At 34.3% G+C, this 12,893-nt stretch overlaps 1 protein-coding gene across 1 annotated transcript in view; it reads right to left on the reverse strand.

Moving 5' to 3' along the window:
- Positions 1–3,058, reverse strand: part of SCLT1 (sodium channel and clathrin linker 1) — a 199,433-nt gene extending 196,375 nt beyond the window's left edge. The window contains 3 exon segments of the mRNA XM_065877281.1: positions 1,665–1,737; positions 2,249–2,355; positions 3,050–3,058. Of these exon segments, the coding sequence (XP_065733353.1) occupies positions 1,665–1,737; positions 2,249–2,355; positions 3,050–3,058 (189 nt within the window).
- Positions 3,059–12,893: the final 9,835 nt, after the last annotated feature.

Genomic DNA, 12,893 nt, shown 5'->3' on the forward strand with positions numbered 1-12,893 from the left:
CTTTCTTATCATCAAATTTTCCCCTATTATTTACATTTTCTGGAAGAAACTTTCATATAGAGAATTATTGTGAATATTTTCCTGCTTTCAAGATATACTATTTTTTGACTGGTCAATAAGATAAATCATAAGAGCTACTGCTACTCAATAATATCTATGTGAGCAAGTGTTTAAAATCTAGTGAGCAAGTGTTTTAAGAAGTAGCTGTCAACATCTTTTTGTCTCTACAAGTAGCAACTATTCTTGCCCCTTAGGCTTTCTGCTACAGCTTCCTCTCTCTTGAAATTAATCCAGTAATCACTCTTAGATGGAGAATGTCAAATGGAAAAACGAAGTTAAACACCTTAGTAAACTAGCTGATTAAAGACATATATGAATCAGGTAAATTATAAAAAATTAAAATTTAAAACACTTTAATTTCAAGGTAACTAGATATTCCATTTTATAACAATCAAACCATATGTCATTATAGCAATTTTGAGAGAGTGAATTCAGCAGAAACTTTAGGCTCACTAGTCCTAAAAATAAAAGCAAAATACCATTTGTGCAAAAGAGAGCTTTCTGTTGTTCTTTATCAATTAAAAAATTTAAACATACAGCTCATACAGCTCAACAGCAAAAAAACAACCACCCAATCAGAAAATGGGGGGAAGATCTAAATAGACATTTCTCCAAAGAAGACATACAGATGGCCAACAGGCACATGAAATGATGCTCAACATCATTAATTATTAGAGAAATGCAAATCAAAACCACAGTGAAGTATCACCTCAGACTGGTCAGAATGGCCATCATCAAAAAGTCTACAAACAATACATACTGGAGAGGGTGTGGAGAAAAGGGAACCTTCCTACACTGTTGGTGGGAATGTAAACTGGAAAACAGTATTGAGGTTCCTTAAAAAACTAAAAGCAGAGTTACCATATGATCCAGCAATCCCACTCCTGGGTATATATCCGGAAAAGACAAAAACTCTAATTCAAAAAGATACATGCACCCCAATGTTCAGAGCTGCACTATTTACAATAGCCAACAGTTGGAAGCAACCTAAGTGTCTATCAACGCATGAATGGGTAAAAAAGATGTGGTGTACATATACACAATGGAATATTATTCAGTCATAAAGAATGAAATAATGCATTTGCAGCAACATGGATGGTCCTAGAGATTATCATACTAAGTAAAGTAAGTCAGAGAAAGACAAATATCATATGATATCATTTATATGTAAAATCTAAAAAAAAAAAATTATACTTAAAACAGAAACAGACTTACAGAAGTAGAAAACAAACTTATGGTTACCAAAGGGGAAAAGAGGAGGCAGGGATAAATTAAGAGTTTGGGATTAACAGATACACACTACTATATATAAAACAGATAAACAACAAGGACCTACTGTATAGCACAGGGAACTAGATTCAATATCTTGTACTAACCTATAATGGAAAAGAATCTGATAAAGAATACATATATATATACACACACACATATAAATGTGTAAATGTGTATAACTGAATCACTTTGCTGTACACCAGAAAATAACACGTAAATTGATTACAGGTAAACATTTTCTTCCATCAATGTTTTTGTAAAGAAAGGGAGTCTATTTTTTCTTTTTTTAATAAGAAAATATTACCAAATGGTTGATAGCTATGATTCCATACCTGATAATATTTCAGCTGCCCATTTAGCTCTTCCAGATGCTTATCATACTCAGTAATAAGAGGAACTAAAAAGCTAAAGAAAATTTCAAAGTTAAAAAGATACATATTCTTTTTAATCTAGTTTAATAAATATGTAACATGAAATAAATTAAACATCAAAATTTTTGTTAATTTTCTCCATGGCAATCAATACTTTGCCTTTTTCCTAAACCATAGGTTCTCAACCTTAGCTCAATTAATATTTTAGGCTGAATAATTTTTTGTTGTTGGGGGCTGACCTGTGCACTGTAGGATGTTTAGTAGCATTCCTGGCCTCTACCCATTAGATGCCACTAGCACCCTTACCCTCCACAATTGTGACAAGCAAAAATGTTTCTAGACATTGTCAAATATCTGGGGAGGGAAGGGAAGCAAAAATCACTCAGTTGAGAACCACTATTATAGACAATAATACTGTCAATTCAATGACAGATCATTTAAACCTAATTATAGCAGAATATAAAATAAACATTCCTAATACTAAAAAATTAACAATAATTAAACATAATTAAGAAAATAATATTTTTCTGGTAATTCAACCTTACCTTTGGTCAACTACTGAGTTTTCTACTGTGTCACCTGCAACTCCTTTGAAGACAGATTTCTATAACAGAAAATACTGCATATTAAAATTTTGTTTTCTTACATCTTTCTAGTCAAAACTGACAGTAGTTTAAAATTAAATACAAGTAAACATTTTATAACCTTAAATCTGTCACTGCAATTACACAAGAGGGAAAGAGAAAAAAAAAGTTATATTAATTGATGCCGAAAATGTATTCAGTAAATTTTAACACCCATACATAATAAAACTCTTGGCAAAATAGAAATAGGAAGAAATGTCTCGATTGATAAAGAACATCTACCAAAAACCTACATCAATTACTATTCTTCATAGTGGAACATCAGAAGCACTGCACGAAATTCAGTAATAAAACAAGGCTGCTCACTATCACTGCTAAAACTCAGCATTGTACTAAAGGTTCCAATCAGTGGAATCTGCTGCAGGGACAGGGGGTTGGAGATCTAAAGGTTGAAAAGGAACATACAATACTATTCTCATCTACAATTTGACCATTTACCTAGAAAACTCTCTCTATAATCTACCAATTATTAGGACTAAGAACAGAGTACACCAAGTCACCAGATAGAAGATCAAACATAAAAAAAAACAGCTGCTTTCCCAAATACCAGCAATAATCAGAAAATGTGATAGGAAAAAATATGGTATTCACTACTATAAGAAAAGGTAGTACTTGAGAATAAAACAAAAAAAAATGTTGCAATAACTTTAATAAAATATTTACTGAAGGACATAAAGGATCTAAATAAACAGGGTTCTATACCATATTCATATGTGGAACAGTCAGTATTATAAGTGTATCTGTTTCTTAAAATTCACTGCAGGTACAATGCAATTCCAAAAAAGAAATCCAATAGAATAATTTATGAAACTTGATCTTAAACAGATGGTAAAGTTCCTATGTTTGAGTAAATGTGCAAGAATAGCCAAGATAATCTGGCCAAAAAAAAAAAAAGAGGGGAGAACTTGCTCTATATGACAAAACACTATAATGCTAGAGTAATTAAAACAATATGGTTCAGACACAGTAACAAACAGAACAGTACAGAAAATTCAGAAATAGATTCAAGTATTTATGGGTATGCAGTATATAAAAGAAGTGGAATTATAACTATAATAAATGGACAAAGTACTGCTTTTCAACTAATAGTGTTTGGTAAAAAAGTAAAATTAGATCCCAGCACACACTAAATGGAAAGAAAATTACAGATAGATTAAAGATCCAAATGTTTTAAAAATTTAACAACTATTTAAAGAAAATGTATTATTGACCTTGAGATACAGAAAGCTTTCTTAAGCTCTAAAAATGCAGAGACTATTGTCTGCTTTGTTCACCAATATTCCAAGCAGTGCCTGGCATACTCTCACTCAAAATACATTTTCTAGCTGAAAAACATAAGTAGTAAAATCTATAAATGGAAGAAATAACATATTTTACAATATCCAAATTTAAAACTTCTATACAACTAATGACACCATAAGCAAGGTTAAGAGGACAGTATAATTTTAACATGACCAAAAAACACAGTAACTATTATAAAGTATGCAGAAACATTCAAAACACAAGGAGATGTATAAGAACTTTCAGTGGAGCTTTTACTGTAATTAAAAAAAAATAGGATAAATGAAAAATAATACAATAGGATCTCATAAGTAGGTCAAAGGATTAGCAAGACATATGTATCAACATGGATATATCACCAAAAAAGGGGTTACCTTCTAGGAGTAGAAGGAAGGGAATGGGACAGAGGGAAGGACAGACAGATTCAAAGGGATTTTTTTAAAAAATGAAGTATAGTTGACTTATTGTGTAAGTACTGTACACAGTACTGAGTTAGGTGTATAGCAAAGTGATTCAGTTATTTCATATATATACATTTCAGATTACTTTTCATTGTAGGTTATTACAAGATACTGAATATAGTTCCCAGCGCTATACAGTACATTCTTGTTCCTTATGTATTTTACAAATAGTAGTTTGTACCTGTTAATCCCAAATTCTTAGTTCTTCCCTCCCCCTCCTTATCTCCCCTTTGGTAACAATAAGTTTGTTTTCTATGTTTGAGAGTTCGTTTCTGTCTGTATATAAATTCATTTGTATTTTTAGATTCCACATACAAGTGATATCATATGATACATGTCTGACTTACTTCACTAAAGTATGATATTCTATAGGTCCATCCATGTTGCTGCAAATAGCAATATTTCATTCTTTTTTATGAGTGAGTTAATATTCCACTGTATATTTATACTACATATTCTTAGACCAATCATCTGTTAATGGGCCCTTGGGTTGTTTCCATGTCTTGGCTATCGTAAATAGTGCTGCTATGAACATAGGGGTGCATGTATCTTTTTGAAATACAGTTTTCATCTTTTCTGGATATATACCAAGGAATGGGATTGCTGCAGCAGATGGTAACTCTATTTTTAGATTTTTAAGGAAACTCCATACTGTTTTCCATAGTGACTACACCAATTTACCTTCCCACCAATAGTGTAGGAGGGTTCCCTTTTCTCCACACCCTCTCCAGCATTTATTATTTGTACAGTTTTTGATGATACCCATTCTGACCAGTGTGAGGTGACACCTCTTTGTGGTTTTGAGTTGCATCTTTCTGATAATAAGTGATGGTGAGCATTTTTTCATGAGCCTGTTGGCCACATGTAAGTCTTCTTAGGAGAAATGTCTGTTTAGGTCTTGTGCCCAGTTTTTGATTGGGTTATTTATTTTTTTGTTATTGAGTTGTATGAGCTGCTTGTATATTATGGAAATTAAGCCCTTGTCAGTCGCATCATTTGCCAATATTTTCTCCCAGTTGGTAGGTTGTCTTTTCATTTTGTTTACGGTTTCCTTTGCTATGCAAAAGCTTGTAAGTTTTATTAGGTCCCATTCATTTACCTTAGCTTTTATTTCTTTTACATTGGCAGAATGATCTAAGAAAATATTGCTATCAGTTATGTCTAAGAATGCTCTGCCTATGTTCTCTTCTACAAGTTTTATGGTGTCATGTCTTAAATTTAGGTCTTTAAACCATTTTTGTATATGGTATGAGGCAGTGTACCAATTTCAGTGACTTACATGTAGCTGTCCAGCTTTCTCAACACCATTTGCTAAAGAGACTGTCATTGCTCCATTGTACATTCCTGCCTCCTTTGTCAGAGGTTAACTGACCATAGGTGTGTGAGTTAAATTCTTGGCTCTCTATTCTAAAGACCCATTGATCTGAAGTCTGGAAGGGTTATGCCTCCAGCTTTATTCTTTTTCCTCAGGATTGCTGTGGCAATTCGGGGTCTTTTGTGGTTCCATATATATTTTACGATTATTTGTTCTAGTTTGGTGAAAAATGTCATGGATATTTTGATAGGGATCACATTATATCTGTAGATTGCTTTGGGTAGTATGGCCATTTTAACAATATTAATTCTTCCAATCCAAGAGCATGAGATATCTTTCCTTTTCTTTGAATTACCTTCAATTTCCTTTATCAATGTTATATAGTTTTCAGCTCCTTGGTTAAGTTTACTCTTAGGTATCAATACTTTTTTCTTTTTGATGTGATTTTAAATGGGATTGTTTTTACACTTTCTCTGATATTTTATTGTTAGTGTAAAGAAAAGCAACAGATTTCCGTATATAATCTTGTAGCCTGCTACTTCGCTCAATTCATTTATTAGTACTGAATAGGTTTTACGTGGAGACTTTAGGGTACTCGAAATAGAGTATCATATCACCTGCAAATAGTGATGTTTTAAGTTCTGCCCTTCCAATTTGGATAAAATTTATTTACTTTTCTTGTCTGATTGCTGTGGCTAGGATTTGCAATACTATGTAGAATAACAGTGGTGAGAATGGGCATCTTGTCTTAAATCTGAATTTATTGGGGGGCCTTTCAGCTTTTCACTACTGAATATTATGTTGGCTGTGGGTTTGTCATAAGCAACTTTTATTATTGAGATATGTTCCCTCTAAATCCACTTTGGTGAGTTTTTATCATGAATGGATATTGAATTTTGTCAAATTTTTCTGCATCTATTGAAATTATCATGTGGTTTTTGCCTCTGCTTTCATTAATATGGTGTATAATATTGATTGATTTGTGTATTGAACCATCCTTGTGACCCTGGAATGAACCCAACTTCATCACGGAATGCTCCTTTTTATGTATTGTTGGATCCAGTTTGCTAATATTTCACTGACAATTTTTGCATTTATATTTGTCAAAGATATTCGCCTGTAATTCTTTTTTCTGCAGTGTCTCTGTCTGGTTTTGTTACTAGGGTGATTGTGGCTTCACAGAATGACTTTGAGACTGTTCTCTCCTCTTCAATCTTTTGGAATAGTTTGAAAAGGATACATTTAAGTTCTTCTTTGTATGTTAGGGAGAATTCCCCAGTGAAGCCATCCAGTCCTGGACTTTTGTTTGAAGAGGTTCTTAGGTCTGTCTACCAAGACAACAGAAATAAAAGCAAATACAAACAAATGGGACCTAATCAAACTTAAAAGCTTTTGCACAACAAAAGAAATCACCAACAAAATAAAGACAATCTACAGACTGGAAGAAAATATTTGCAATGATTCAACTGACAAGGGTGTGTGTGTGTTAATCTCAAATCCCTAAATTATCCCTCCCCATCCCTGTCCCCTTTGGTAACCTTCAGTTTATTTTCTATGTATGAGTCCGTTTCTGTTTTGTAAATAACTTCCTTTATATCATTTTTTTAGATTCCATGTATAAGTGATATCTTATGGTATCTGTCTTTGTCTGACTTACTTCACTAAAGTATGATATCTCTAGGTCCATGCATGTTGCTACAAATGGCATTATTTCATTCTTTTTATGGCTGAGTATTATCACATTTTATGTATATGTGTGTGTGTGTGTGTATATATATATACCACATTTTCTTTATCCATTTCTCTGTCAATGGACATTCAGGTTGCTTCCATGGCTATTGTAAATGCTGTGGCTATGAACATTGGGGTGCATGTATCCTTTTGGTTTAGTTTTTTTTTTCTTTTTAAAAAAATATTTATTTTGGCTGTGCTGGATCTTAGTTGTGGCACATGGGATCTTCGTTGCAGCATGCAGGATCCTTAGTTGCAGCATGCGAGTTTCTTAGTTGCAGCATGCAGTTTTTTTTTTTTTTTTTTTTTGCGGTACGCGGGCCTCTCACTGTTGTGGCCTCTCCCGTTGCGGAGCACAGGCTCAGGACGCGCAGGCCCAGCGGCCATGGCTCACAGGCCTAGCCACTCCACAGCATGTGGGATCTTCCCAGACTGGGGCACAAACCCATGTCCCCTGCATCGGCAGGCACTCTCAACCACTGCGCCACCAGGGAAGCCCGCATGCAGTTTTCTTAGTTGCGGTGTGCGGACTTCTTAGTTGAGGCATGTGGACTCTTAGTTGCGGCAAGCCTGCAGGATCTAGTTCCCCGACCAGGGATTGAACCTGGGCCCCCTGCATTGGGAGCATGGAGTCTTACTTACTGAACCATCAAGGAAGTTCCTGCATGTATCCTTTTGAATTAGAGTTTTCTGTAGATATATGCCCAGGAGTGGGAATGCTGGATCATACAGTAACTCTATTTTTAGTTTATTAAGGAATCTCCATACTGTTTTCCACAGTGAATGCACCACTTTACATTCCCACCAAAAGTTTAGGTGCGTTCCCTTTTCTCCACACGCCCTCCAGCATTTGTTATTTGTAGACTATTTAATGATGACCATTCTGACTGGTGTGAGGTGATACCTCAGTGTAGTGTGAATTTCCATTTCTGTGATAACCAGCGATGTTGAGCATCTTTTCATGTGTGTATTGGCCATCTGCATGTCTTCCTTGAATTCTGCCCATTTTTTGATTGCATTGTATGTCTTTCTTTGATACTGATGTGTATAAGCTCTTTGTATATTTTGAAATTAATCCCTTGTCAGCAATAGCATTTGCAAATATTTCCTCCCAATCCATAGCTTGTCTTTTTGTTTTGTGTATGGTTTCCTTTGGCGTACAAAAACTTTTAAGTTTAATTAGGGGACTTCCTTTTTTTTTAAGGAGCCTCATTTTATTTGTTGAGAGACTATTCTTCTTCTTTTTAAGTATTTATTTATTTGGCTGCACCAGGTCTTAGTTCTGGCATGCGGGATCTTTGTTGCCACATGCAGGATCTTTAGTTGTGGCATTCAGGATCTTTAGTTGTGGCATACAGGATCTTTTAGTTGCAGCGTGCGGGCTCTTAGTTGCATCATGCAGGATCCAATTACCTGACCAGGGATCGAATCCAGGCCCCCTGCATTGGGAGTGCAGAGTCTTAACCGCTGGATCACCAGGAAGTCCCCATTTGTTTATTTTTGTTTTTATTTTCATTACTCTAGGAGGTGGATCAAACAACATCTTGCTGTGATTTATGTCACAGAGTGTCCTGCCTATGTTTTCCTCTAAGAGTTTGATAGTGTCTGGCCTTACATTTAGGTCTTTAATCCATTTTGAGTTTATTTTTTGTGTATTGTGTTACAGGATATTCTATATTTCATATACTTCATTCTTTTCCATGTAGCTGTCCAGTTTTCCCAGCACCACTTGTTGAATAGACTGTCTTTTCTTTATTGTATATTCTTGCCACCTTTGTCATAGATTAGCTGACTATAAGTGCGTGGGTTTATTTCTGGGTTTATTCTGTTCTATTGATCTTTGGGTGCTTTTGTGCCAGTACCATACTGTTTTGTTTACTGTAGCTTTTTAGTATAGTCTGAAGTCAGGGAGTGTGATTCCTCCCGCTCCATTTTTCTCAATATTGTTTAGGCTATTTAGGGTCTTTTGTGTTTCCACTCTAATTTTTAAATTTTTGTTCCAATTCTGTGAAAAATGCCACTGGTATTTTGATAGGGATTGCACTGAATCTATAGATTGCCTTGAGTAGTATGGTCATTTACCAATATTGATTCTTCCCATACAAAAACAGGTCTTTTGCCTCAAGTAGGTTTATTCCTGGATATTTTATTCTTTTTCATATGATGGAAAATGGGATTGTTTCCTTAATTTCTCTTCCTGATATTTCATTGTTAGTGTATAGAAATGCAACAGATTTCTGTATATTAATTTTGCTTATTTTTATGTTAATTTTGTATTCTATGACTTTACCAAATTCATTGATGAGCTCTAATTTTCTGGTGGCATCTTTAGGATTTTCTTATCACCATATCAACTACAAACAGTGACAGTTTTACTTCTTCCTTTCCAATCTGGATTCCTTTACTTCTTGTCTTCTCTTATTGTTGTGGCTAGACTAGGACTTCTAATAGTATTTTGAATAAAAGTGGTGAGAGTGGGCATCCTTGTTCCTGACTGTAGATGAAATGCTTTCAGCTTTTTAACACTGAGCATGATGTTAGCTGTGGGTTTGTCATATGGCCTTTATTATGTTGAGGTGTGTTCCTTCTATGCCCATTTTCTGAAGAGTTGTTTTTTTTTTTATCATAAATGAATGTTGAATTTCATCAACAGTTTTTCTGCATCTGTTGATGTGTTCATATGGTTTTTGTTCTTCAAATTGCTAATGTGGTGCATATCATTGATTGATTTGAGGATATCAAAAAATCCTTGCATCCCTGGGATAAATCCTAGTTGATCATGGAGTATGATCCTTTTAATGTATTGTTGGAGTCAGTTTGTTAGTATTTTGTTGAGGAATTTTGCATCAATGTTCTTCAGGGATAATGGCCTGTAATTTTCATTTTTCGTGATATCTTTGTCTGGTTTTGGTATCAGGGTGATGGTGGCCTCATAGAATGAGTTCGAAGTGTTCCTTTCTCTGCAATTCTTTGGGATAGTTTCAAAAGGACAGGTGTTAACTATTCTCTAAATGTTTGGTAGAATTCAATTTTGAAGCCATCTGGTCCTGGACTTCTATTGGTTGGTAGTTTTTAAATTACTGATTCAATTTCTGTACTGGTAATTTGTTCATATTTTCTCTTTTTTCCTGGTTCAGTCTCAGACTGTACCTTTTCTAAGAATTTGTCCATTTCTTCTAGGTTGTCCATTTTATTGGCATATAGTTGCTCATGGTAGTCTCTTATAATCCTTTGTATTTTTATAGTGTCAGTTGTACCTTCTTTTTCATTTCTGATTTTATTAATTTGCACTCTCTCCCTTTTTTTTCCTGATGAGTTTGGCTAAAGGTTTATCAATTTTATCTTTTTCAAAGACCAGCTTTTAGTTTCGTTGATCTTTCCTACTGCTTTTTTTTTTCAGTCTCTATTTCATTTATTTTTTGTGATCTTTATGATCTCTTTCCCTCTACTAACTTTGGGTTTTGTTTGTTCTTCTTTCTCTAGTTCCTTTAGTTATAAAGTTAGGTTGTTTGAGATTTTTCTTGTTTCTTGAGGTAAGCTTACATCACTAAAAACATCCCTCCTAGAAATACTTTTGCTATGTCTAATAGGTTTTGGATCAGCATGTTTTCATTTTCATTTGTCTCTAGGTATTTTTTAATTTCCTCTGATTTCTTTAGGGATAAACTGGTTGTTCGGTAGAATATTGTTTAGTCTTCATGTATTTGTGGACTTTTGCTTTTTTTTTTCCTTGTAGTTGATTTCTAGTCTCATAGTGTTGTGGTCAGAAAAGATGCTTGATAGGATTTCAATTTTCTTAAATGTACCTAGGCTCGTTTTGTAGCCAAGTATGATTTATCCTGGAGAATGTTCCAGTTGCAGTTGAAAAGAATGTGTATTCTGCTGGTTTCAGATGGAATGGTCTATTTATATATCAAGTCCATTTGGTCTAATGTGTTATTTTAAGGCCTGTGTTTCTAATTGATTACATCCATGGATATAAGTTGGATGTTAAAATCCCCTACCATTATTGTGTTATTGTTGATAGTTCCTTTAATATCTGTTAATATTTGACATATTGAAGTGCTCCTATGTTGGGTGCATATATATTTACAATTGTTATACCTTCTTGGATTGATCCCTTGATCATCATGCAGTCTCCTCCTTTAGGTCTTGTAACAGTCTTCATTTTAAAGACTTTTTTTTTTTCTGATAAATATTGCTACTCCAGTTTTCTTGTGATTTCCATTTGCATGGAATACCTTTTTCATCCCCTCACTTTGTCTGTGTGTGTGTCTAAATTTGAAGTAACTCTCCTGTAGGCAGCATATATATGTCTTGTTTTTGTATTCATTCAGTCTGTGTCTTTTGGTTGGAACCTATAATCTGTTTACGTTTAAGGTAATTATAAATAGGTATGCTCTTATTGCCATGATTTGTTAATCATTTTGGATTTGTTTTGGGGGTCTTTTCTCCCCCACTTTCTTCTTTTGTTATCTTCTCTTGTGATTTGATGACTATCTTTAGTGTTATGTTTGGATTCCATTTTCTTTTTGTGTGTATTATCTATTATAGATTTTTGGTTTTCAGTTATCATGACATTTTTGTATAGCAGTCTATATATGCACATGACTGTTTTAAGTTGATCTCTTCATTTCAAATGCATTTTAAATACCCTAAATTTGTAATCTCCTCCCCCCCCACAATTACTATTGTTCATATGATATTTTACATCTAATTATTTTGTGTATCCCTAAACTACTTATTGTGAATATAGATTATTTTACTAGTTTTGTATTTTAACCTTCCTAGTAGCTTGGTGTGTGGGTGATTTCCTACCTTTAGTGTATGCTTGCCTTTACTGGTGAGCTTTCTCATTTTGTAATTTTCTTGTTTCTAGCTGTGGCCTTTTCTTTTTCACCTAGAGAAGTTCCTTTAACATTTGCTACAAAGCTGGTTTGGTGATGCTGAATTTCCTTTAGCTTTTGCTTGTCTGTAAAGCTTTTGATTTCTCCATCAAATCTGAATGAGAGCCTTGCTGGGTATTCTTGGTTGTAGGTTTTTCCCTTTCATCACTTTAAATATATTGTGCCACTTTTTTTGGGTATGCAGAGTTTCTGCTGAAAAATCAGCTGATAACCTTATGGGAGTTCCCTTGTATGTTATTTGTTGCTTTTCCCTTGCTGCTTTTAGTGTTCTTTATCTTTAATTTTTGTCACTCTAACTACAATGTGTCTGGGTGTGTTCCTCTTTGGGTTAACCCTATATAGGACTCTCTGTACTTCCTGCACTTAAGTGACTATTCTTTTTCCCATGTTACAAAAGTTTTCAGCTATTATGTCTTCTAATATGTTCTCAGACCCTTTCTCTTCTCCTTTTGGGTCCCCTATAATTCAAATACTAGACTTGGACTTGGTATTGTCCCAGAGGTCTTTCAAACTGTCCTCATTCTTTTCATTCTTTTTTCCTTCTTTTGTTCAGCAGCAGTGATTTCCACTACTCTATTTTCTAGCTCACTAATCCATGCTTTGGAATCATTTAGTCTACTATTGCTTCTTGTAGTGTATTTTTCACTTCAGTTATTGTATTCTTCATCTCTGTTTAGTTGTTCTTTATATTTTCCATCTCTTTATTACAAACTTCTGACTTCTTGCTCTGTGCATCCATTCTCCTCCTGAGTTCTTTAACCATCTTTATGGTCATTCCTCTCAACTCTTTCTCAGGTAGACTGCCTATCTTATTTCTTCTTTTGGGGTTTCATCTTGTTCCTTTGTCCGGA

This window comes from Phocoena phocoena, chromosome 5 (assembly GCF_963924675.1).
Source record: "Phocoena phocoena chromosome 5, mPhoPho1.1, whole genome shotgun sequence".
NCBI lineage: Eukaryota > Metazoa > Chordata > Mammalia > Artiodactyla > Phocoenidae > Phocoena > Phocoena phocoena.